The sequence below is a fragment of the Notechis scutatus genome, chromosome 8 (assembly GCF_049901735.1).
Source record: "Notechis scutatus isolate UNSWTSFEM ecotype Mainland chromosome 8, rNotScu1.2, whole genome shotgun sequence".
Classification (NCBI taxonomy): domain Eukaryota; kingdom Metazoa; phylum Chordata; class Lepidosauria; order Squamata; family Elapidae; genus Notechis; species Notechis scutatus.
The window spans coordinates 17638401-17658251 of NC_142016.1; the positions used below are offsets into that span (position 1 = coordinate 17638401).

A 19851-nucleotide genomic window follows, 5' to 3' on the forward strand; every position below is an offset into this window, starting at 1 on the left:
TCGGACTGCAGAGCGCCAAGCCAAAGCCAGGACTCTTTCCCCCACAATTCGCATCTACGTCAGAAGGGCGTTTCCGGCCCGCGGCGCCCGACGGGAACCGCGGTCCAGGAGTCTCGCCCCCTCCTCTTTCTCTCAGGGCACAGCTGCCCGACGCGGGACTCGCACTCCCAAGCTGCCTCGCGCCCGCGAGCTGGAGGCGCTGGTGGAGGATTGTTATTGTGGTGGCCCGGCCCCCTAAGAGTCCTCTCAGTGTTTAAAGATGGCGGCGGCGGCGGCGGCTGCTGCGGCGGCAGCGGCGGGAGGAGGCGGCGGCGGCGGTGGCGGCTCCTCCTCCTCCTGGGCCTCGGTGCCGCGGGGCCGCTTTCCGGGACGGCCCGGCGGGTGCCGCGCGCGGGGAGCCGGGGCCGGCAGCCGCGCGCGGATCTCGCTGCTGGCGCCGCAGCTGCTGCTCTGGGCCGCCTCCTCCGGAGAGGGCGAGCGGGCCGTGTCGGCGGCGGCGGGGGACACCACCCTGGGGAGCCTGCTGGGCCTCAGCCGGAGCTGGCGCCGCCTGCAGAGTCTGCTGGGGGACAGCAGCGAGGAAGAGCCGGTGAGATTCCCGCGGCGGCGGCGGCCCTTTTGACAAGGAGGGCGGCCCTTGGCGCCACCGAGCCCGCTTCCTTCCCTTCCCGGCCGGGCTGAGCGGGCCGTGCACGCGGCGGGTTGACCTTTCGGGCAGCCCCCCGTCTCTCCCCCTCTCTAAATATACCCCCTCTGTCTCCCCCTCCCAAGTCGGGCGTCTCCTCCTGGGAGCCACGGGGCTGCGGTGCACGGGAGGGCGGGCGGGGGAGGTTCCTGCTCGCCATCCCGGCGTCCAGGCAGGGAGTGTCGTGGCAGCCTTTCCTCCCTGGATCTCGAAGGGGACGGAGCCGGTTCTGAGCCGGGCCCGCGCCTCCTGCACGTGGATTGCGGCGCTTTATCGCTCAGGAGCGGCCTTGAGGAGGTGTATGGGTGGGTGGGTTTCCAGCATTATGGGCCCCGGGCAAAGCAATGTACTGGGACCCCCTACGACAACTACTCACAGGAGGATGGGATGAGTGGCTGATGTTGCACCTGTGTTGAACCATGATTTGGAAGTTTTTCCAGTATTAATTTCTCTTAAGGCATGTTAGGATTAATTTTTTTTTAACGTGCAGCAAAATGGAATAAATATGTTGCTGTATTTGCGTGATACAAGGTGCATGGGAGGGTTAACACGCACAGATTAGTATGGGGCCCCTATGCTTGTGGGGCCCACTGGCAAGTGTCCATCGGGCCCATGTGTTAAAGACAGCCCTGACTGGACCGGCTTGCCTCGCCCGGCAGGCTCCAGAAAGTGACTTCTGCTAGCTGGGTTTAAATGCTTCCGAGGGACTCCTGGTGGGTTTTGATAGCCGCTGACCTAGTCCGGGCGTGAGATTGATCTCCCCCTCATCTCCCCACTTTCCCGGGGTGCTTCCCTCTTCCCAAGAAAACCAGGCCCTGGGAATTGCAGCTGAGCTAGCAGGGAGCAATCCTGGAACTGATGGCCTGGCTGCTTATCCAAGCCTGCTCCTCCCTTTGTGCCGCTTTGGCATGGCAATGTGCAACTAGTTCAGGTGTGATGGGGTAGCCATGGTGAACAGATGCTGTCCTCCTTGGGGGGAAAAGCGAGGAGGAGGAAGAGGAGGGGTTTGCTTCCAGCCCTTGTTGTTTGCAGAGGCAGCTGTTCTCCCTTTTTTTGCTCCTAGGTGCTCTTTAATAGGAAGGTGGCTCTTTGGGAGAGAGGGAGGAGAAGGAGGGCCTGTTCCTGGTTAGTTGGGGGGTGTGGTGCGTTCAGACATATGCTGCCTTTGTTTCCTCCTGGATTTTCCAGAGTTAACTCTTTGAACCTACCTCAGAGGCTTTCTCCTCCTCCTCCTCCATTCTCCTGATCCTTGGAGGAACCAGCTTAACCGGAGAAGTCCTCTCATACAGCTTCTTTCAAAGCAGCTTGGCAGATCCTTGCAGGATTTCTAAGGAAATCGCAGGCTTCTAAAACAGTCCCATGATTCCTGAAAGGGCTGGAGGTTTTTTTTTTGAAAAAAGATGATGTTGCTTGCTTCCAGGAACTTCAAAAAGTTACTTGGGAACATCCAGGAAACTGGAAATGTCTAGGAAGTGCCGGAAACAGGCTGGAGGGTGGCTTGACTTTCATATATTTATGGCAGCTCCTTGGGTATGAATCGCATTTCCATAATCTTAATCCAGAACTATATGGACGAGAACATTTAGCCGAAGCTAAGATTAGTACTAGGTGAAGGGATATCCCTTCCCTTGGAAGAGGTTATTGATATGGAAGAGCTTTCTGTCATGATTCCCACTTGCAGACTGCAGTCATCCAGTCAATATACAGTAAAAGTTTCCCCTATTTCAGTTTGATTGGCATCAGCCCTGAATATTTACAACTTATCTTTCCCAACCCCCTTGGAAGCAGCACATCAAATAGGCCTTTACCAGCTATTTTTGTATTTGGGGCTGCTTGCAAAAAGATGGATGATGGCTCCCTGACAGGTTTCAGAAGCCTGGTGACATCTAGTCTTCTAGAAGAAACTAAGGGAATCAATCCTAACAGCAAGTTTATGTGGCCTTTGGCATGGGTCACTGCTTCCTAAGGTGGAAAGCTTTACATGAAGGGTCTTCAAACTTGGCAAGTTTAAGACTTGTGGACTTCAACACCCAGAATTCCTCCTCCAGTCATGTTAGCTCAGGAATTCTGGGAGTTGAAGTCCACAAGTCTTAAACTTGCCAAGTTTGAAGACCCTTGATGCAAGGCATTCGACCTTAGGAAGCAGTGACCCGTGCCAAACAATTCTCAAACCTTTTACTTGTGGCCTCGTTTCAAAGGCCACATCAACTAGGATAGACAGTGACCTCAGGCCTAACATGGCAAAGCAAAGCAGATACCTACTTAGTACTTCAAGTGGGATTCATTTCATTACCTGATGCAATAGCCATGGTCTCTGTGGTCCCAGATGAAATATTGTAAGCACGACACTTTTTTTCCAGCTATCTCACATCTTTCACAAAAGACAAAAGATGTGCCGTGTTCATACTTCTAAAGCCACACTTGAGGGGTATCTGCTAGAACTCTTTTGAGGATGATTTTGTCATCAAGGTTTTTCTTCCCCTTTTGATTTTGTCATTTGGGTGTAACTTGACGGTTGTCCTGGTCCTTAGTGACATCATTTAGCTTGCATGAGAAAAGACTCTGAGGGTTGGCCTCTTAAGCCCTGTTTTTATTCCTTCTCCCTTAGCACTTGACATCTTGTTGACAGCATGCAAGAGAGCAACCGGGGCGTTGGATTTGTGAAGTAACATTTTAGGTTGAGCATTCTAGGTAGGCAAAAGGCACTAGAAGGCTTTGTACTGCCTTTAAAACTGATGAAAATTAATCTCAGTTGTGGGGAGTTTGAACGTAAGTCTCTGCCTCTTAAGAGAAGGTCTATATAAGATTTACCTGGTTTGCTGCTGGCCATAATACAGCAGCCAACCCAATGAATATGGAAAGCTTGCAAACAGGTTTTTTTTTAAAAGAATTGCATGATCTTTGATTTTAGAGATTAATATATACCTATCCGAATTAGTGATGATTTGCAGCCCAATCTTCTATTAGTGCTATAGTCCCCTTTATGCTTAAATTGATAGCTGTTGGCCACATCAAGTGTTTAGTACATTCCATAGCTACAGTTGTGCAAACAAGTATATTTTTTCTGAATAGTCACGAATCTTGTGTGTAGCTATATTAAATTCACCATCTCAATAGGAAGAAAAGTGTTTCTCTACTTTCTCCTTTTCTGTAATTTCTCCCTCGCTTTTTCTTTCTTTTTAGTTTGTCCTTTCCTTGCCGATGGCTCTTACCATGATCCTTGCTTAGTGTAAACAAGTATGTAGAACTTGGGAACTGAAAGATTCAATTGTTCTTTGTCTCTGTTCATCTATGCAGTTTCTGCACTTACGGACCAAGCAGGCCTTAACTAGAGTTCCATTAATAATGGTATATACATTTTCCTTACAAGTTACATTTTCCATTGCAGCCAATTGCCTGACAATTACACATTTCATGCCACCCGATTCAATACATCCTAAAATAAAATTCTAGTCCCCGGGAAATATATTTTACTATATGTCCCCAAACTATATAGACTTTTCATAGCTCCAGAGCTGCCTGTGGGCCTTATGGTATAGGAACTGCATGGACACTGCACTGCATATCCTCAAGTAGGGCCCAACAAGTTTAAAACCAGGAAAGGAAAAAAATCTGTATCAATTTGAAAAAAAGAAATCTTCAAAGTATCTTAGCTCTGCCCTTGTGCTTCATCATCACTCCACTCATCGCATCTTTTTTTAAAAAAATTCTGATTATAGTGCCCAATTATCCAAATGTTGTCCTCTGCACACTTAAAACCCTCAAAATATGGTTTGAAGGCATCCTATGTGAATGACATGGATCATAGAATGCATCTCAGACTCGATTGCAATGGACAGATTAAACAGAAAGCAAGTTTGAAAACTTGTAGATCTAGTAAGGAAGTGTCATGCCCCTGTTAGAATCTGACTCCAAGGGAGAGGAGGAACAGCCGACAAGGAGTGGGAGTGTGGCTCTGGAGGTTGTGGAGGAAACTGGGGAAGGGCATAGGCCGGCTGGGCATTCAGAGGAAGACCCAGGCTCATCCCCTCTTCATCCTAGGGCACGCAGGGAGGAGCAGATGAGGGAGAAACATGAATGGCGTGGTCTACGGGGGAGGAAAAGGTCCTGATCCCCTTCATGGGCTGCAGCTGTGAGGACTGTTTAAAAAGACAAACTACGTATGTTCCAGTGCTGGAAACAAAGCATGAAATAATTCTAGTCTTTCAGTTCTTATCTGAGTTCTGGCATCCTTCCCAATGTGTGTATTTTGATATCTGTGGAGGTCTTCAAGCCCTTATCCTGCCTTGTCTCATTAATTGCTTCAGTGTCTTTGTGTTGTTTTTTTCTATTTATAAGTTATATGTATTTTGAGTTTGAACGGAATTTCTTCCTTTTCGCAACTGTTTGTGGGGGAGTTTTTTCTCCGGTCCATGATAATTGGACCTTTGAAGCCAAGTTGAAGGAATTAAAGGGACTTCACCTGTTTTTTGTGACTTTGTTGCTTTTGTATTCCACCCTGGGTCATCACAGGAAGGGTCATAGTATTTGGACCACAGTAATACAGGTAGTCCTCAACATACAACAGTTCATTTAGTGACTGTTTGAAGTTGCAAGGGCACTGAAAAAAAGTGACTTATGACCATTTTTCACCCTTATGACTGTTGTAGCATCCCCATGGTCACGTGATCAAAATTCAGCCGCTTGGGCACTGACTCAGTTTATGACGGTTGCAGTGTCCTGAGGTCGCGTGATCCCATTTCGCGACCTCCTGACAAGGAAAGTCAATGGGGAAGCCTGATTCACTTAACAACCGTGTTACTAATTTAACAGTTGAAGTGACTCCCTTAACAATTTTGGCGGGAAAGGCCATAACATGGGACAAAATTCACTTAACAGCTTGTCTCGCTTAGCAGCAGAAATTTTGGGCTCAGTTGTGGTCATAAGCCGAGGACTACCTGTGGAGAACTTATATGATTTCTAATAACAAGCTAACAACCACGTCAAGGTGACAGGTATTGCAGAGAAAACCAGAATCCTTCAATGTATTTCCAGTTTGTCCTAAAGCTGCTGGTTTCTACAAGTATAAATAACTCCTAAAATACAACTATTCAGATCTTTATTCCCCTCCCCGTGCCCCCCTCTAACTCGCCCATAAGATGTCACCTCCTAGCTCTTTATGAAATATGCTGCTGGCATTATGGTACTAGCAGCGACTGAACCTCCCTGTTGGTACCATCCCTCTTTTACTGGAAATGCGTGAGCATCTGTCCCTCTGCATAATGTGTCAGGACCCATAGACAGTCCATCCGCATCTTCTGTTTCCTCAAGGCAGTTACATATGGGTGGCAATGGGTATCTCATAAAAAAAGCTTGTCTTCTTTTGAAGCTTCTGGGGAATAAGAACAGGTTCTAGGATGTGCTAATGACGGTTGATCAAGACTTAGACCAAATGAACTTTGAGGCAATAATTTTAATTCGTGCAGAGATTAGGATGGATGAGTCTCTCATGTGTCGTTGCTTGGGCTCACCTGTTCTCTTTTATGTCCATTTCACTCTATGCTTCTTTGTCTCTTAGAACTTTCACCTTTGCTGTAACTAGAATTTTTGCAGGATGAAATATGTATACGCACACCCATATTTAAATGGTTGGAAACATCATGAATTATGCTTGGTGTATGTGTGTATCTACAGTTACAGCAAAGGCAAAATGTGTGTGTGTTTGTGTGTGTGTACGTGTACAGACACAGACACAGACACACACACACACACACTGCTGCATCTCATCTGTGCATGCTTACAGGGGAAGAAACCCCAATCAAAGGTATCCAATTCACATTTGTTTCAGTTAATAGCGTTTTATGTGCTGGTTGCCTGGGGAGAATCATTTACTGTCCTCAGACAGACTGGTGAATGGCTACCTCAGTCTAGCAAACTTCGATTGAAATAAAATTTGCTTAACATTTTTAGTCACATTTGTAATTCTCAAATTACAGCCGTTGTTTAGTGACTGTTCAAAGTTTACAGTGGCAGTGAAAAAAAAAAGACTTATGACCATTTTTCTCACAACATCCTCATGGTCATGTGATCGAAATTCAGATGCTTGGCAACTGGCATGTACTCATGATGGTTGCAGTGTCCTGGGATCATGTGATCACCTTTTGTGACCTCCTGACAAGCCAAGTCAATGGGGAACCCAGATTCACTTGAACAAGCATGTTGCTAACTTAACAACTGTAGCGATTCACTTAACAACTGTGGCAAGAAATGCCGTAAAATGGGACAAAGCAACTGTCTTGCTTAGCAAACGGAAATGTTGGGTGCAGTTGTGGTTGTAAGCTGAGGCCGACCCCTGCAGTCTTTCTCAACTGTTGCAACTCGAAAATGGCTGGACTTCAGCTCTTAGAATTGATATTATCCAGTATGTGTAATATTAATATTTCAGGAAGAGAATGTGCTTGGTATCAGTTTTTATTATGACTGGTTTCAGAAACATTTGTGCACATGAATTTGAAGACCGTTTCTGTAATAATCTTCCTTTGAGTGTTGAATTTCCTGTGGTTTGCAGCTAGGTGCTTTAATTACTAGACAGAAGTTAAGGAACAGAAAGGAAACTTTTCCTTCTTAATTTTTTGTGCCAAAGAACTGATTGTCTGTAATCCATTCATTAGCCTATACAGTAGCATTAATTTTGGCCAGCATGGATGAACTCCATTTGCCTCAGTATTTTCTGGAGCTTATTTTTTCCCATTTCCAAGGTGCATGAAAGTACAGAATCGTGCATGGGTTGAGACATTCAGCAGCCTTTGCCAACTCAAGCCTGTATGCAAGAGTGAATGAATCTCATTCTTGCATGATATCCTTCTTTGCGCTGTATCAGGGTTGGAAGATGGATTAGTTGGAAGCTGGGGTGTCAGCCATGCCTGTATGTTCGTGCACTGAAATATGTAACATCTATGAACATTCTGGTAGAACTGGGCTTCTCTCGTTTTGAGAGCCTGGTGGAACCTGCAAGTCCTTCTCAGAAGAATGAATATGAATATCTTCTTCTTCTTCTTCTTCTTCTTCTTCTTCTTCTTCTTTCTCCTCCTCCTCCTCCTCCTCTCCTCCTCCTCCTCCTCTCCTCCTCTCCTCCTCCTCCTCCTCCTCTCCCTCCTCCTCCTCCTCTCCTCCTCCTCTTCTCTCTCCTCCTTCTTCTTCTTCTTCTTCTTCTTCTTCTTCTTCTTCTTCTTCTTCTTCTTCTTCTTCTTCTTCTTCTTCTTCTTCTTCTTCTTCTTCTTCTTCTTCTTCTTCTTCCTGCTCTTCCTGCTCTTCCTGCTCTTCCTGCTCCTCCTCCTCTTATTTCTGTATCTATATCATATATATATATATATAAGTGAAAGACCACTCATGCATCATCGCAAAATCTCCAGAACCGTAAAGCCTACAAACTTGAAATTTGGCATGTATGTTTCTCTTGGCTTTTAAGTGCTCACTAAGAAAGGATTTTTCGAAATGACCATCAGAGCTTTAGTATTTCCAATATTATTATTAACATGCTCTGATGCTAAGGAGTTCTTCTCCTCCTCCCCACCTGAAAAGAAATCTGTTCCAAATGCAAAACACACAGAGGAGAGGAGTTTCAGTTTCACAGCACCAAGCAGCTTTAGTACAGAACAGTTGAGCTAAGCCACGCCCACGCTCCTTGCTGTCTCCTTGCTCACACAGCAAATACTGTTTCAGCCCTCAACTCTCTCACACACTGACAGGACGCTAGCCAGATGAATACTGATGGATGCTGGTAGGCAGAGGCAGAACCCCCCCCCCCCCGCCCTATTTTCCTCCCCCAAAATTAAGCCCGGCCACGTAGTTTCATAGCGAAACACAGGTATCGAGCTAGTATAAAATAAAATAGTTGTATTTTTCTCCCGAATCCAAGTTCACAGACCCTTTAAAATCTATTGATGGACTCCCAAAGCTTTAGGCTTTTACCACAGTACAACATGACCTATGAAGGGGCATGCATGACCTCTGCACCTTAAATGCCTGCATATCATCTGATTCTGATCAGAAGTTGGTTGATTCCTCTTAAAAGAGTTTTCTGTCAGCTAAAATTGTTCCAAGAAATGAACCGAGTCCCAACCCACCTAATTTGCTGCTATTTAATAAGAATACCTACAAATTAGTTGCACCTTGCTTTGAATTTCAATAGGGAAGGAAGATAGGATATAAATATAATAAAAGCATTTAATGTGCATGTCCCCAAACAAAAGAATAAACTAGGAGTTCTGGTTTATTAAGTGGTATTGTGCCCCACAGCCTATTCATTCATTTCCTTTCCATGAGTTGGTGAATATCCTGCATAGCTGAATGTTAACAAGAACCTGGGATTATGGTTAAATATGTTTAAAAAGCCAGATTTTGTAAAACAACAGTGATCCCTGGTTTGTAAATCTGTTTCTTTGTAATCCCTGGTTTAGAGACAATATTGTACTAAATGAATATGATTACTTTATCCATTTACTGTACATGCTGCTTGCCCAAAGATACACTCTGCAGATTCCATCTTAATAAACCAGAATTCCTAACTTGTTCTGTATGATGGCACATCATCATGTATTGATTGATTGATCAGAATACAGAAGACAATAATAAAACCATCCATAACATAATAGAGCAAGTAAGAAAGAAAATACAATTCCTATTTCTGTATCCTCTCTTAAGTTCACTTCAATAAGATCCATATTTCCAGTTCTCAGTTGTGGTGTTTTATTTGGGTAATGCTGGCTGGGAGAATTCTGGAAATTGAAGTCCACAAGTCTTAAAAGTTGCCGAAGTTGGACATTCTTGGTCTAAACCCACTTGCCTTTCTTTTGTTTTCCCAAATCCTGCAATCCAAGGGTTCTAAGTGCTTCCAAATTGTTTCAGAAAGAAGCCTGGCATTTTTCTGGCATCATCATCGTCATCGTCAGGCTAGACTTTTAATTTCTTGACTGCTGCTTTCAACTGCAGGATTCCTCTCTGTTTCCTGTGTTTGTTTTTCAAGGGATCTGCCTGCCCCTCGCCAGAAGAAAATGCTGACAGCTCTTTCTATCCCATGCTGAATAATAAGCTCCATTCGGCAACTCTGATCGGATGAGCTGGTGGGAGAGAAAAGTTGGAAGCATTTGTTAGTCAGGCATGGCTCATTCCTGTGTTCAGATCACTCCTGAATGACCTTAACTAGTGGTGGTCACCAGCTAGAGAGGGCTGCTGTTGGCAGTGGCTCCCAACCTTTTTTGTGCCACAGCCCGGTACTGGCATCACAAAATGATCCGCGGCCCGGTACCGGCATCAGCACGCATGACAAGGCAAGGCGAGCCGAGCGACCGGCCAGCCAGCCAGCCATCCCCAGCTTCTCCCCGCCACCTTCAACTCCTCCTTTGTACCTTTGTCGATGGGCTTCAGGACGGCTTCGGGACGGTCGCTCGGCTCGCCTTGCCTTGGGGGCTGAAAGAATCCTCGTGCCTTAGTTTTGTTCGAAGCCCCCCCCTTCGATGAAACTAAGGCGCGAGGATTCCTTCAGCACCCAAATGCCGCTTTCCAACCGGAAAAGCTCACCCGGAAGCACTTTCTCGTCAAACAAGATGGCGGCACCCAGGAAACCGGCGGCCCGGTAGGAAATGTTCCACGAACCGGTACCGGTCCACGGCCCGGTGGTTGGGGACCCCTGGATTAATGCATCTGTTTTGGAGATGAAGATTGTAGTTTGCAGCAACTGGCCATTACCATCGCCATAATTGTTTGCCGTACACTTTCAAGGGTAGCATCTTGGGAGCACTGAAAGAGTACAGGTAGTCTTTCACTTACAACAGTTAATTTAGTGTTTGTTAGAAATTACAACAGCGGTGAAAAAAGTGATTTATGACCAGTGGTGGGATTCAAAAAATTTTTTTATTACCAGTTCTGTAGGCGTGGCTTGGTGGGCATGGCAGGGGACAGATACTGCAAAACCTCCATTCCCTTCCCACCCCACTAACCTGCTTTCCAGCTCCGTTCTCCTGTGCAGGGCAACAAAACAAGACCCAGCCAATCAGCTGGGACTCAATGAGAGGCAGAGAAGAGATGGGGGCAGGGCCAGTCAGAGATGGGATTTGCCGGTTCTCCGAACTACTCAAAATTTCCACTACCGGTTCTCCAGAACTGGTCAGAACCGGCTGAATCCCACCTCTGCTTTATGATCATTTTTCACCATTGTGACCATTGCAGATCACGTGATCAAAATTCAGAGACTTACCAACTGACTCATATTTACGACGGTTGCAGGGGTCACGTTGATCTCCTTTTGTGACCTTCTGACAAGCAGAGTCAGTGGGGGAAGCCAGATTCGCTGAACCAACCCCCGTAACCCATTTAACAGCTGCAGTGATTCGCTGAACAACGGTGGCAAGAAAGATTTGTCAAAACGGGGCAAAATTCACTTAACCAAAGGTTTCACATTTGGCCTCAATTGTGGTTGTAAGTCGAGGACTACCCGTACGCTTGTATTTAGAAGCAGCTGGGACAGCCGTCGGCGCCACAGCTACGAATGTAGAGATGCAACAATCCACAAAGATCACACAAAGGAGAACAAAGATCAAAGTAGGGGCAAAGTATAAGCGGTCGGCTTAATTTTGAAAAATCTGTGCCATTGATCCATTTGGATGGTTGCTAAGAATTTCCCTTCCCTGGAGAGGAAGGCAGAGACGAGAATCTCCCTGACTGCTTTTCTCTCTAACCCTACAAACAGCTGTGTTTGACTGGTCTACCATGTGATCTTTAATCTTGAGAGAATATGGCCTCAAAACAGGAAAAAAACGCTGCTCTCTTTGGCTCTGCTGTTTTCTTTCTTGATTTTCTGCAGAAACCCTGCCAGCTTTCGCCGAATCTGTACCTGATCTCAGCATACTTTCTTTCTTCCTTTTTTTTGCCATCCGTTTCCCAGGTGCTGCTACCTTGACTACGTCTTGACAGTTGGGTCTGAAATCTAGTGATTTATCATGGATCACCTGTCAAAAGAAAAAAGAGTTTTCGGTCTCTTTGTAGAATTATTTTTCTCTCTGCTGTTGAGGCCCAGGATTGCTTTGGCCTCCATTTTAACACCTGCAGCCTTCCTTTCTGAAACTGAGGACTAATCCACAGGCATTCAAATCTATTAAAAGCTTCTGCATTGGGAGGGTGGGGGGGGGCAGCAGACAGTCGCTGTGACTTGGTCAACCTTTCAAATCTAAATTATAAAGAAATAAATAATAAAGACAACAAGGTCCCATGCAGAATTGTCAACTTGATCCTTCCTTTAGAATAGATTCAGTCTGCCACTTGTGTGGGTGAGACCTGTGTGTTAAAATGGCCAACCTTTTCTGCTGTATGTACATGTGGGCCTGGGGTATTTATTTTCCTCATTCTTTCCCCAGAGATAATGGGGAAAGTATTCCAGTAAGAGCTGTGATGGCACAGTGGTTAGAATGCAGTACTGCAGGCTACTTCTGCTGACTGACTGCCAGCAGTTCGGCAGTTCGATTCTGACTGGCTGAATGTTGACTCAGCTTTCCATCCTTCTGAGGTCGGTAAAATGAGGAGCCAGATTGTTGGGGACAAGGTGCTGACTCTGTAAACCACTTAAGAGAGGGCTGGGAAGCGGTATATAAGCTATGGCTATCCGAGAGTTGTTCCTGTTTTAGTAAATGTCTATGGAGCTTCACAACCATCCAGATCATGGTTGTCCCAAAGGTGCTTTTTCAAGAGTCGACTGGACTTTTTGTTTTTCCTTGAAGACATTTCGCTTCTCGTCCAAGAAGCTTCTTCAGTTCTGACTGCACTGTGACTGACCATTGAATTAGAACTGAAGAAGCTTCTTGGACAAGAAGCGAAACATCTTCAAGGAAAAACAAAGAAAGTCCAGTCGCCTTTTGAAAAAGCACCTATGGGACATCCTGTTTCAGTAGTGCTGGGCTAGGGGTGACTCTGACCGTATTCAGCAATATTGCCTGTGATAAGTATGGCAATGCCCTCTTTCTGTTGGAATGACCATGGTTACTTTTCTTTCTCCTGGCAGGAAGAGTTCCTGGGCTTCCATTCAGAGGACAACACTTTTCAAAGCCCACTGCGTGCTGCTCTAAGATCTAAAAGAGGTAAGGAATTTCTGGAGGCATCGGTTGGTGGTTTGCATCCTACCTGGCAAACATGGTCTTCAGGGCTGGGCACGAAGATTCTCGTGAGAGTTTGATCTTCTAGCTTTAACATCTCGTGGAGTTTTAGGGTTCTCACCCAAAACGTCATGGTGTATCAGTTGAGATGAGAGCATTGCAATCAGCAATAGTTGTCAGCCTTGCAAAGCGATAATCCCAACTGTTCTTTGACGTTTATGCTTTTAATCAATTTTGAGTGTCCCACAGGTTTCCCCCTGCTGATGGGAACATATATGGGAGTTGTGGTTTAATATGTTGCGGGAACTATCCCATCACACTAATCATAAGATAGTTTCTCTGTAGCAGGGGTGTCAAACCCACGGTGTCACGGTGTCACGTGACGTATCACGACTTTCCCCCCCTTCGCTAAAATGGGGGTGGGCGTGGCCAGTGCCCACGAGTTTGACAACTTCCTGCTCTATAGTATATTGTGTTTGTCAGTTTTTGAGTTTAGGGTCAAAAGGTCTGGACTCAGCCAAACTATAATCTCTGTACGTATTGTAACGTTCAAAGGCTGATTCTCAGACAGAATGTGATCCCATTTTTTTTAATCCTCATGTGGAAGTCTTCAATTCTGACGCTGTTAGTTGGATTTTTAAAGAATTAATATTGAATCATTTTAAAAGACAAGTTGCTGTCCCATACTTACATGGCAACTGGCTTCCTTGAAATTGGATATATTGTATTACAATATAGGAAGGATGTTGTTCAGAACAGGTCCAAAAATTGTTCTGTTTTCCAGCAGTTGTGTCCGTGCACAAAAATCATATTAGTTGTGACACTGTATTTGAAGCAGTAGCTTTTCTAGTGGGTCTAATACTAGGATCTGGTTTTTTTTGTATGAATGTGGAATGATTACTTCCAAGGACTCTGATACTGCCATTTTCCAAACTCGCTTCTAATATCGTTTATTGATTCATCTAATGCTCTCCAGTTTTATAGGATTCCCAGTATTTTAAAACCTTTTGTGACATTTGGCGCAGCTTGGCTTGGCTTGTAATGACTCCCTGCCAGATGTGAAGTTCTCTCTTTGATTCTATTCCTGGCAATCTACTTCCTCTTATCATTAAAGTTGTCTGCTGTTCAGAGCATTTCTCTGCTGCTGCTGCTGACCGGCTAATTTATGAACTTTAATATTCTCACAGCCTCAATATACGTTTTCTTAAGATATTGTAATTTCATTCATTGCATCGTTCATTTTTAGAAAGAAAGCTTGTTTTGAATGTTCCACAAGATTTCTAACTTATATAGTACAGTGTACATTCTATCAGCGGGATGTTGCATTTATGGTCAGGCAAAGTGCCTTTCTCAATATTCTATAGGTAGTCCTCAACTTATGACCACAGTTGAGACTCGAATTAACAAAGTGATGATTAAGTGAGTCATGCCCAATTTTACAATCTATTTTGCCACTGTTAAGTGAATCACGGCAGCTGTTAGGTGACCCTTGTGGTCATTAAGTGATTCCAGCTTCCCTCACTGTGATGGCTTCTAGGAAGGAGGCTGGGAAAGTCACAAATAGCAATAGCACTTATATAGCGCTTTATAGAGCTTTACAGCCCCCTCTAAGCAGTTTATAGAATCAGCTTATTGCCCCCAACAATCTGGGCCTTCATTTTACCCACCTCGGAAGGATGGAAGGCTGAGTCTACCTAGAGCCCCATTAAGATCAAACTTCTGGCAGTCAGTAGAATTAGCCTGCAATATTGCATTCTAACCACGGCACCATAGCTTGCTTCCTTCTCCCCTTCCTTCCTTCCTTCCTTCCTTCCTTCCTTCCTTCCTTCCTTCCTTCCTTCCTTCCTTCCTTCCTTCCTTCCTTCCTTCCTTCCCTGCCTCCCCTCTTTCCCCTCACTCCCTCGCAATCACACTTAGACTTATATACCGCTTCACAATGCTTTACAGCCCCCTCTAAGCAGTTTACAGAGTCAGCATAATTTCCCCCAACAATGTGGGTCCTCATTTTACCCACCTTGGAAGGATGGAAGGCTGAGTCAACCTTGAGATGGTCAAGATCAAACTCCTGGCTATGGGCAGAGTCAGCCTGCCATACTGCCTTCTAATCCTGCGCCACCACGGCTTCTCCCAGTGGTAATCCTATGACCCTGGGTCACCAGAAGCATCTGAATTACATGCCAATGACCAAGTGCCAGAATTTTGATCACATGAGTATAGGGATGCTGTGACGCTTGTAAGTGTGAGGACCGGTTGTTAGTCTCACATTTTTCACCGATGTTGTAATTTTGAAAGGTCACTAAACGAGTGGTTGCAAGTTGAGGACTAGCTATATGAACAGAATAGGGCGGGGGGGGGGGGGTCAAACTCAAGGCCTGTGGGCTGCATCTAGCCCATGATGTGGTCAGATCTCGCAGTGGGGTTGTCCTGGAAAATGTAAGGGGCCAGCCTGTTTTGCTTTGGCCCAGTCTACCTGCATCACTTCAACCTGGTCTACCCAATGCGAAGAGGAAACATGCCAGCAGTTTGGGGAGTGGCGTCAAGCTGGCCACGCCCCCCAGTTGGCCACATCCACCCAGTCGGCCATGCACCGCCCCCCCGAGGCCAACCACAGCCCTGATGTGGCCCTCAATTAAATTGAGTTTGACCGCCTTGGGATAGGGCAATCTTCAACTGATAATGGACTGTTACTTGGGCAGATTCTTTCTGTGGGGTATGGAAATTGCAGTTGATCAGCAGTTTTGTGAGTGCCCTCCTGCCCTTGAGTCAATTTTATTTTACAGCTAAGATTTCTATCTCTTCGTACAGGTACCTCTCTGCTATCGCACGGCAGGAGGAAGAAGGCATTTGCTGAGGACTCTGTTTCCAAAAGGTTAACCAAACAAAAGGCGGTGGAGTCCCAGCGAGATCGTATGGTGAAAGCTTTGGCCGAACTGCTTCAGAGGACCAAAGGGACTCCGGGAAGGATAGGCCGGCAAGCAACATCTGGTCCAAAAGTGGTCAGGATGCTTCCTAAGCAGACTCAAGCTGACCCAGAACCTGCTGACCCATTAAAATCCACCGCCCCTCCCCTTCTTCCACCACCGACAGAGAAGACACTCAATTCCACTGCCTCACCGAGGCCACGAGGCCGGCCACGTGGCTCCTTCAGAAAGAAACCAGTTGCAAGACCTCCTCCCAAGAGCACCAAAACTTCCCCTTCCACCCCGGAGCCTAACAATAATATCCAGCTGCCCTCCTCGTGCACAGAAGAAATCAATGCATCCTCTGAGCCGGCGGAAGCGTTGAAGAAACCACCGCTCATCCTCAAGTTCTTCTCCAAGGCCAGGCGGCATAAATCTGGCCAGTTGGTGGTGACTCACGTCCGTCTAAAGACCCAGGGTCACCGAAGGGGCCGGAAGAGGAAGTGGAGCGTGGTGCCGGAAAAGAAGCTCTCCCCGCTTCCTTCGGAGGCGGTGTCTGAATCGGAAGCAGTTTTGTCAGAGCCGGATACCTCTGCCCCAGAACCCAAACAGAACGAACCCCCTGCTCCCCATTTGCTATCAGAGAATCCTGCCCCCGAATCATCTCCTCAGCCCAAATCCCCCGTTTCAAACCCAGAGCCAGAACAGGAGGCAGTTGTCCAGGAACTGCAGCCAGCCCCAGAGGCCCCTGTCCCAGAACCAAAGCCTTCCATACCTGAAGGTGACGCTCTTCCTTCGCCCAACCAGGTATCTTGGAAACAGGAGTCCCAGCAGCAGCAGCCCTGTCCACAGAGCGACAGAGCGGCCCTCCTTTCCGAGAAGGGGCCTTCTCGGGTTGCCCTTTCCATAAGGGCACGGTGTTTGAAACGGGGTCGTGGGCGGCGCATGGCAGCTCAGCCATTGCCAGGCAAGATGAGGGAGGAGGCCGGGGGAACGGCTCAGCAGTCCGGAGTCGCTGGCTCCGAGGAGGCCCCCACTCTCAAAACTACCTTCCTGAAAAATATCCGCCAGTTCATCATGCCGGTGGTGAGCGCCCGGTCGTCTCGTCTCATCCGGACCCCCCGTCGCTTCATGGATGAGATCCCGCAGAAGGCGACCAAGCTTTTGGAAAGCCCTGTCCCTGACGGGGTTTTGGACAAGCAGGAAGCTTCTCTGTTGCCATTGCAGAGTCCCCCCCAGCAGCTGAACCCCTCAGTCCCCAGTTCTCCAGAAAAAGATACCTCCAGGGCCCCGTCCTCCCCATCTTCCCCAAGCGGGCTCCACATGATTACCTTGGCCCTGCCCGAGAAACGGCGGTCCATCCTCCGGGAACCCACATTCCGATGGACCTCACTCAGCCCCACTTTGTCCCCCAAAGAGAAGGGGAAGGCTCTCTTCCAGGTGCCTAGTGAAGATGCATCTCTTGGGCCCAGTGCGCCAGCCCCCGTCCCTTCCACCCCAACCAAGCGCACTCCCTTGCTACGGGCCCCCAGTTTACACCTAGCGAGGCGCACCGTAAGATCTATGAATCGCTCTCGGTGTCTCCCGAAGAGTCTGACCTGGTGCCGGCTTCCCCCGAGGTCAGAAGGGACCCCCCGGTGGCGCTGCAAGAAGCTCCCTTGCTCTCCAACGAGCCCGTGGTGACCCGCAGCGGGAAGAAACTGGTGGGAAGGACCAACCACCTTGCTTTGCCCCTCTTCCCGGAGGTTCCCAAACCCCTCGAAGCGCAGAGCAAAGAGCTCATCACCATGGAGGACGTCAATTCTCCCGGCGTGGTTCACAAGGTGGCCATCCGAAGAGTCCTGCCTCCCTCCTCTGCCCAAGCGGAGGAGCTGGAAGAGAAAGCGGCTGGTAGTTCGGAGAGCGAAGCGGATCCCGCAAGCCTCTCTTCAGAGGAAGTGAAGCCCCCCGTACAGCAGCCCAAGCCCGTTGCCCCATCGCTTTCCAGCATGGATAAAGTTTACAGCCTGCTGACTCGTGCCAAGGTGCAGCTGTACAAGATTGACCAGCAGAAGCAATTCAAATTCATTCCGGTAAGAGGAAATTCCCCCCCAACCCACCCTCCAGGTTGAACGATGTGGGTTTTGGAATCGTAGCAAGGGTAGGCCACGTCCATCAGAGTGGGGGCAGGGGTACGCTGCTGGGGGTTCACGGGTTCGGGAGAGCTCCTAGCTAAGATTCTACGCAGTTCAGATAACTCCCAAATCCCACTCTTGGCTGGCCTGGCCCTCCCCTCGCTGGAGTCTCCACGCAGCCCATTTTGGGTGCAGGTAAGTGCAGGGCACACACGGAGACTTGGGGAGGGCAAAAAACGGGCCTTCCGGAAGTTTTATCAAGGAGAATGATCAAACTACTATAAAAGTGGTGCAGAATTCAAAGAATTGAGTTTATTGCTCTATCTTATGTAAGTTCTGCCCCTAGGAAAGAAATCTAAAGGTTCTGAGATATTCTGAACAGTAAATGAGAAGAATGGAGATTGGGACAAGCTACCACCTATGATTCAAAGGTGATAGCTACTTTGAGGCTGGGTTTATATTTTGCTCTAAGAAAGGGGTATCCAACCTTGGCAACTTTAAGATCTGTGGACTTCAAGTCCCAGAATTCCCCAGCCAGCATAAGAGCATGATTGACTAACTTGAAGTCCATAAGTCTTAAAAATTGCCAAGGTTGGATGCCCCTGCTCCACACCGGAATAGCTTGCCTTTATCAAACATGCTTAATGTGACCAGTGCCAAAGCTAGTGGCTGCATGCACACAATATGCCACGTATGATGACTGTCAGTCTTTTTTTAATGTGTTTTTGTGATAGTTTTTTTGTCACATAGCCTGAACGCTAGCCATTTGGTAAGCTTATAGTTCGGTGTGTTTTGAAAAATCCCGTAATTGGATTCCTACAATTATCAGGTTGAGTGTGCTATGTGAACACACGAAGGAAGACATGTTTTCTTTAGTTTTGGCTTGGCATGTTGTGTGAATACAGCCCATCTGTTGTTTATTCAATTAGCCACAGTGAACATTGGATGGTTTAGTGTGATTTGAGCATGCCCTTGGGACTCTGCGCGCCTGGCCATATCTGTGTACACCATGCTGTGTTTCATGGGAAATGATTGGTGCTGCTGTATTGAGAGATTTCTGGAATGAAAGCTGCCATTGTGTTGGAAAACGGGCAGAATTGTTTGGGGAATTTAGTATCGAAGGTGGGGGGGGGTCCCAAACCATGTGGATTATAATGCTGCTGTCCTTTTCTTCTAGGGGTGTCAAAGTATCAAAGCCGAGGCCTTTGAGACTCCAAAACTCCCGGCTGAGCAGGAGACGCCCACAGACCTCAACACGGCAGAAGACAAAAAAGAGGTTAGAAAACAGGTAATTGACTTGCAGCCATGCAACCATCTTCCAAATACAAAAAAAAAAAAAAGGGGGAAATCTGGGCGCTGAGCTTGATAACCTAGTTATCGTGACTCCCGCTTCACGGTTTGTTGCTTCATACTGTGTGTGAGCTCAGCCCCTCACAGGCCTGTCAGCACAGTGTGGCTCAGCACAATGCATGGAGCCCGGCCAAACAGTTTCTGTGGAAGAACCAGCTCTGCTGCTTCTTGTCACTCATGATAATGGGAGTCCTTACTGCGTGTTCTTGACAGGGCCAGGAGTCCCCGGTGCAGGGCCCACGGATCAAGCACGTTTGTCGGCATGCCTCGGTGGCCTTAGGGCAGTCTCGTGCGATGGTGCCGGAGGACGTGCCACGTCTCAGTGCCCTGCCTCTGCGAGAGAGGGAAGAGATTGCTGCATCGCCCACCATAGAGGGTGAGTATTTGTGGAAGAGATTGGCTGAAGACTCAACTTGCGCCTTCTGGCCTCGCATTGTCACCGCTGGGTAAACCTGTTCCCTGAGTAAATTGTCTACCTTAATATGTAACGCCTGCTAATGACATCACGAGGCTAAGCTTTTATTCAACTTTGGGTGGAATAAACATAGGAAAGGATTGGAACACCTGCATAGGCTTAGACAGAATAAATCTGTTGCTTGTTTGTTTGTCCCGGCGGGGGCGAGGAGAAGAGGAATCCTGACTTAGTTTGAGTGGGGAGGAAGAAGCAATATCGAAATACA

At 47.3% G+C, this 19851-nt stretch overlaps 1 protein-coding gene across 1 annotated transcript in view; it reads left to right on the top strand.

Annotated features, from left to right (window-relative positions):
• The first annotated feature begins 244 nt into the window (after positions 1 to 244).
• The window catches only part of KMT2B (lysine methyltransferase 2B), a 71973-nt gene continuing 52366 nt past the window's right edge, over positions 245 to 19851 (top strand). The window contains 6 exon segments of the mRNA XM_087970861.1: positions 245 to 589; positions 12717 to 12792; positions 15613 to 17229; positions 17232 to 17779; positions 18999 to 19109; positions 19385 to 19547. Coding sequence (XP_087826987.1) covers positions 260 to 589; positions 12717 to 12792; positions 15613 to 17229; positions 17232 to 17779; positions 18999 to 19109; positions 19385 to 19547 — 2845 coding nt within the window. The 5' untranslated portion in view covers positions 245 to 259.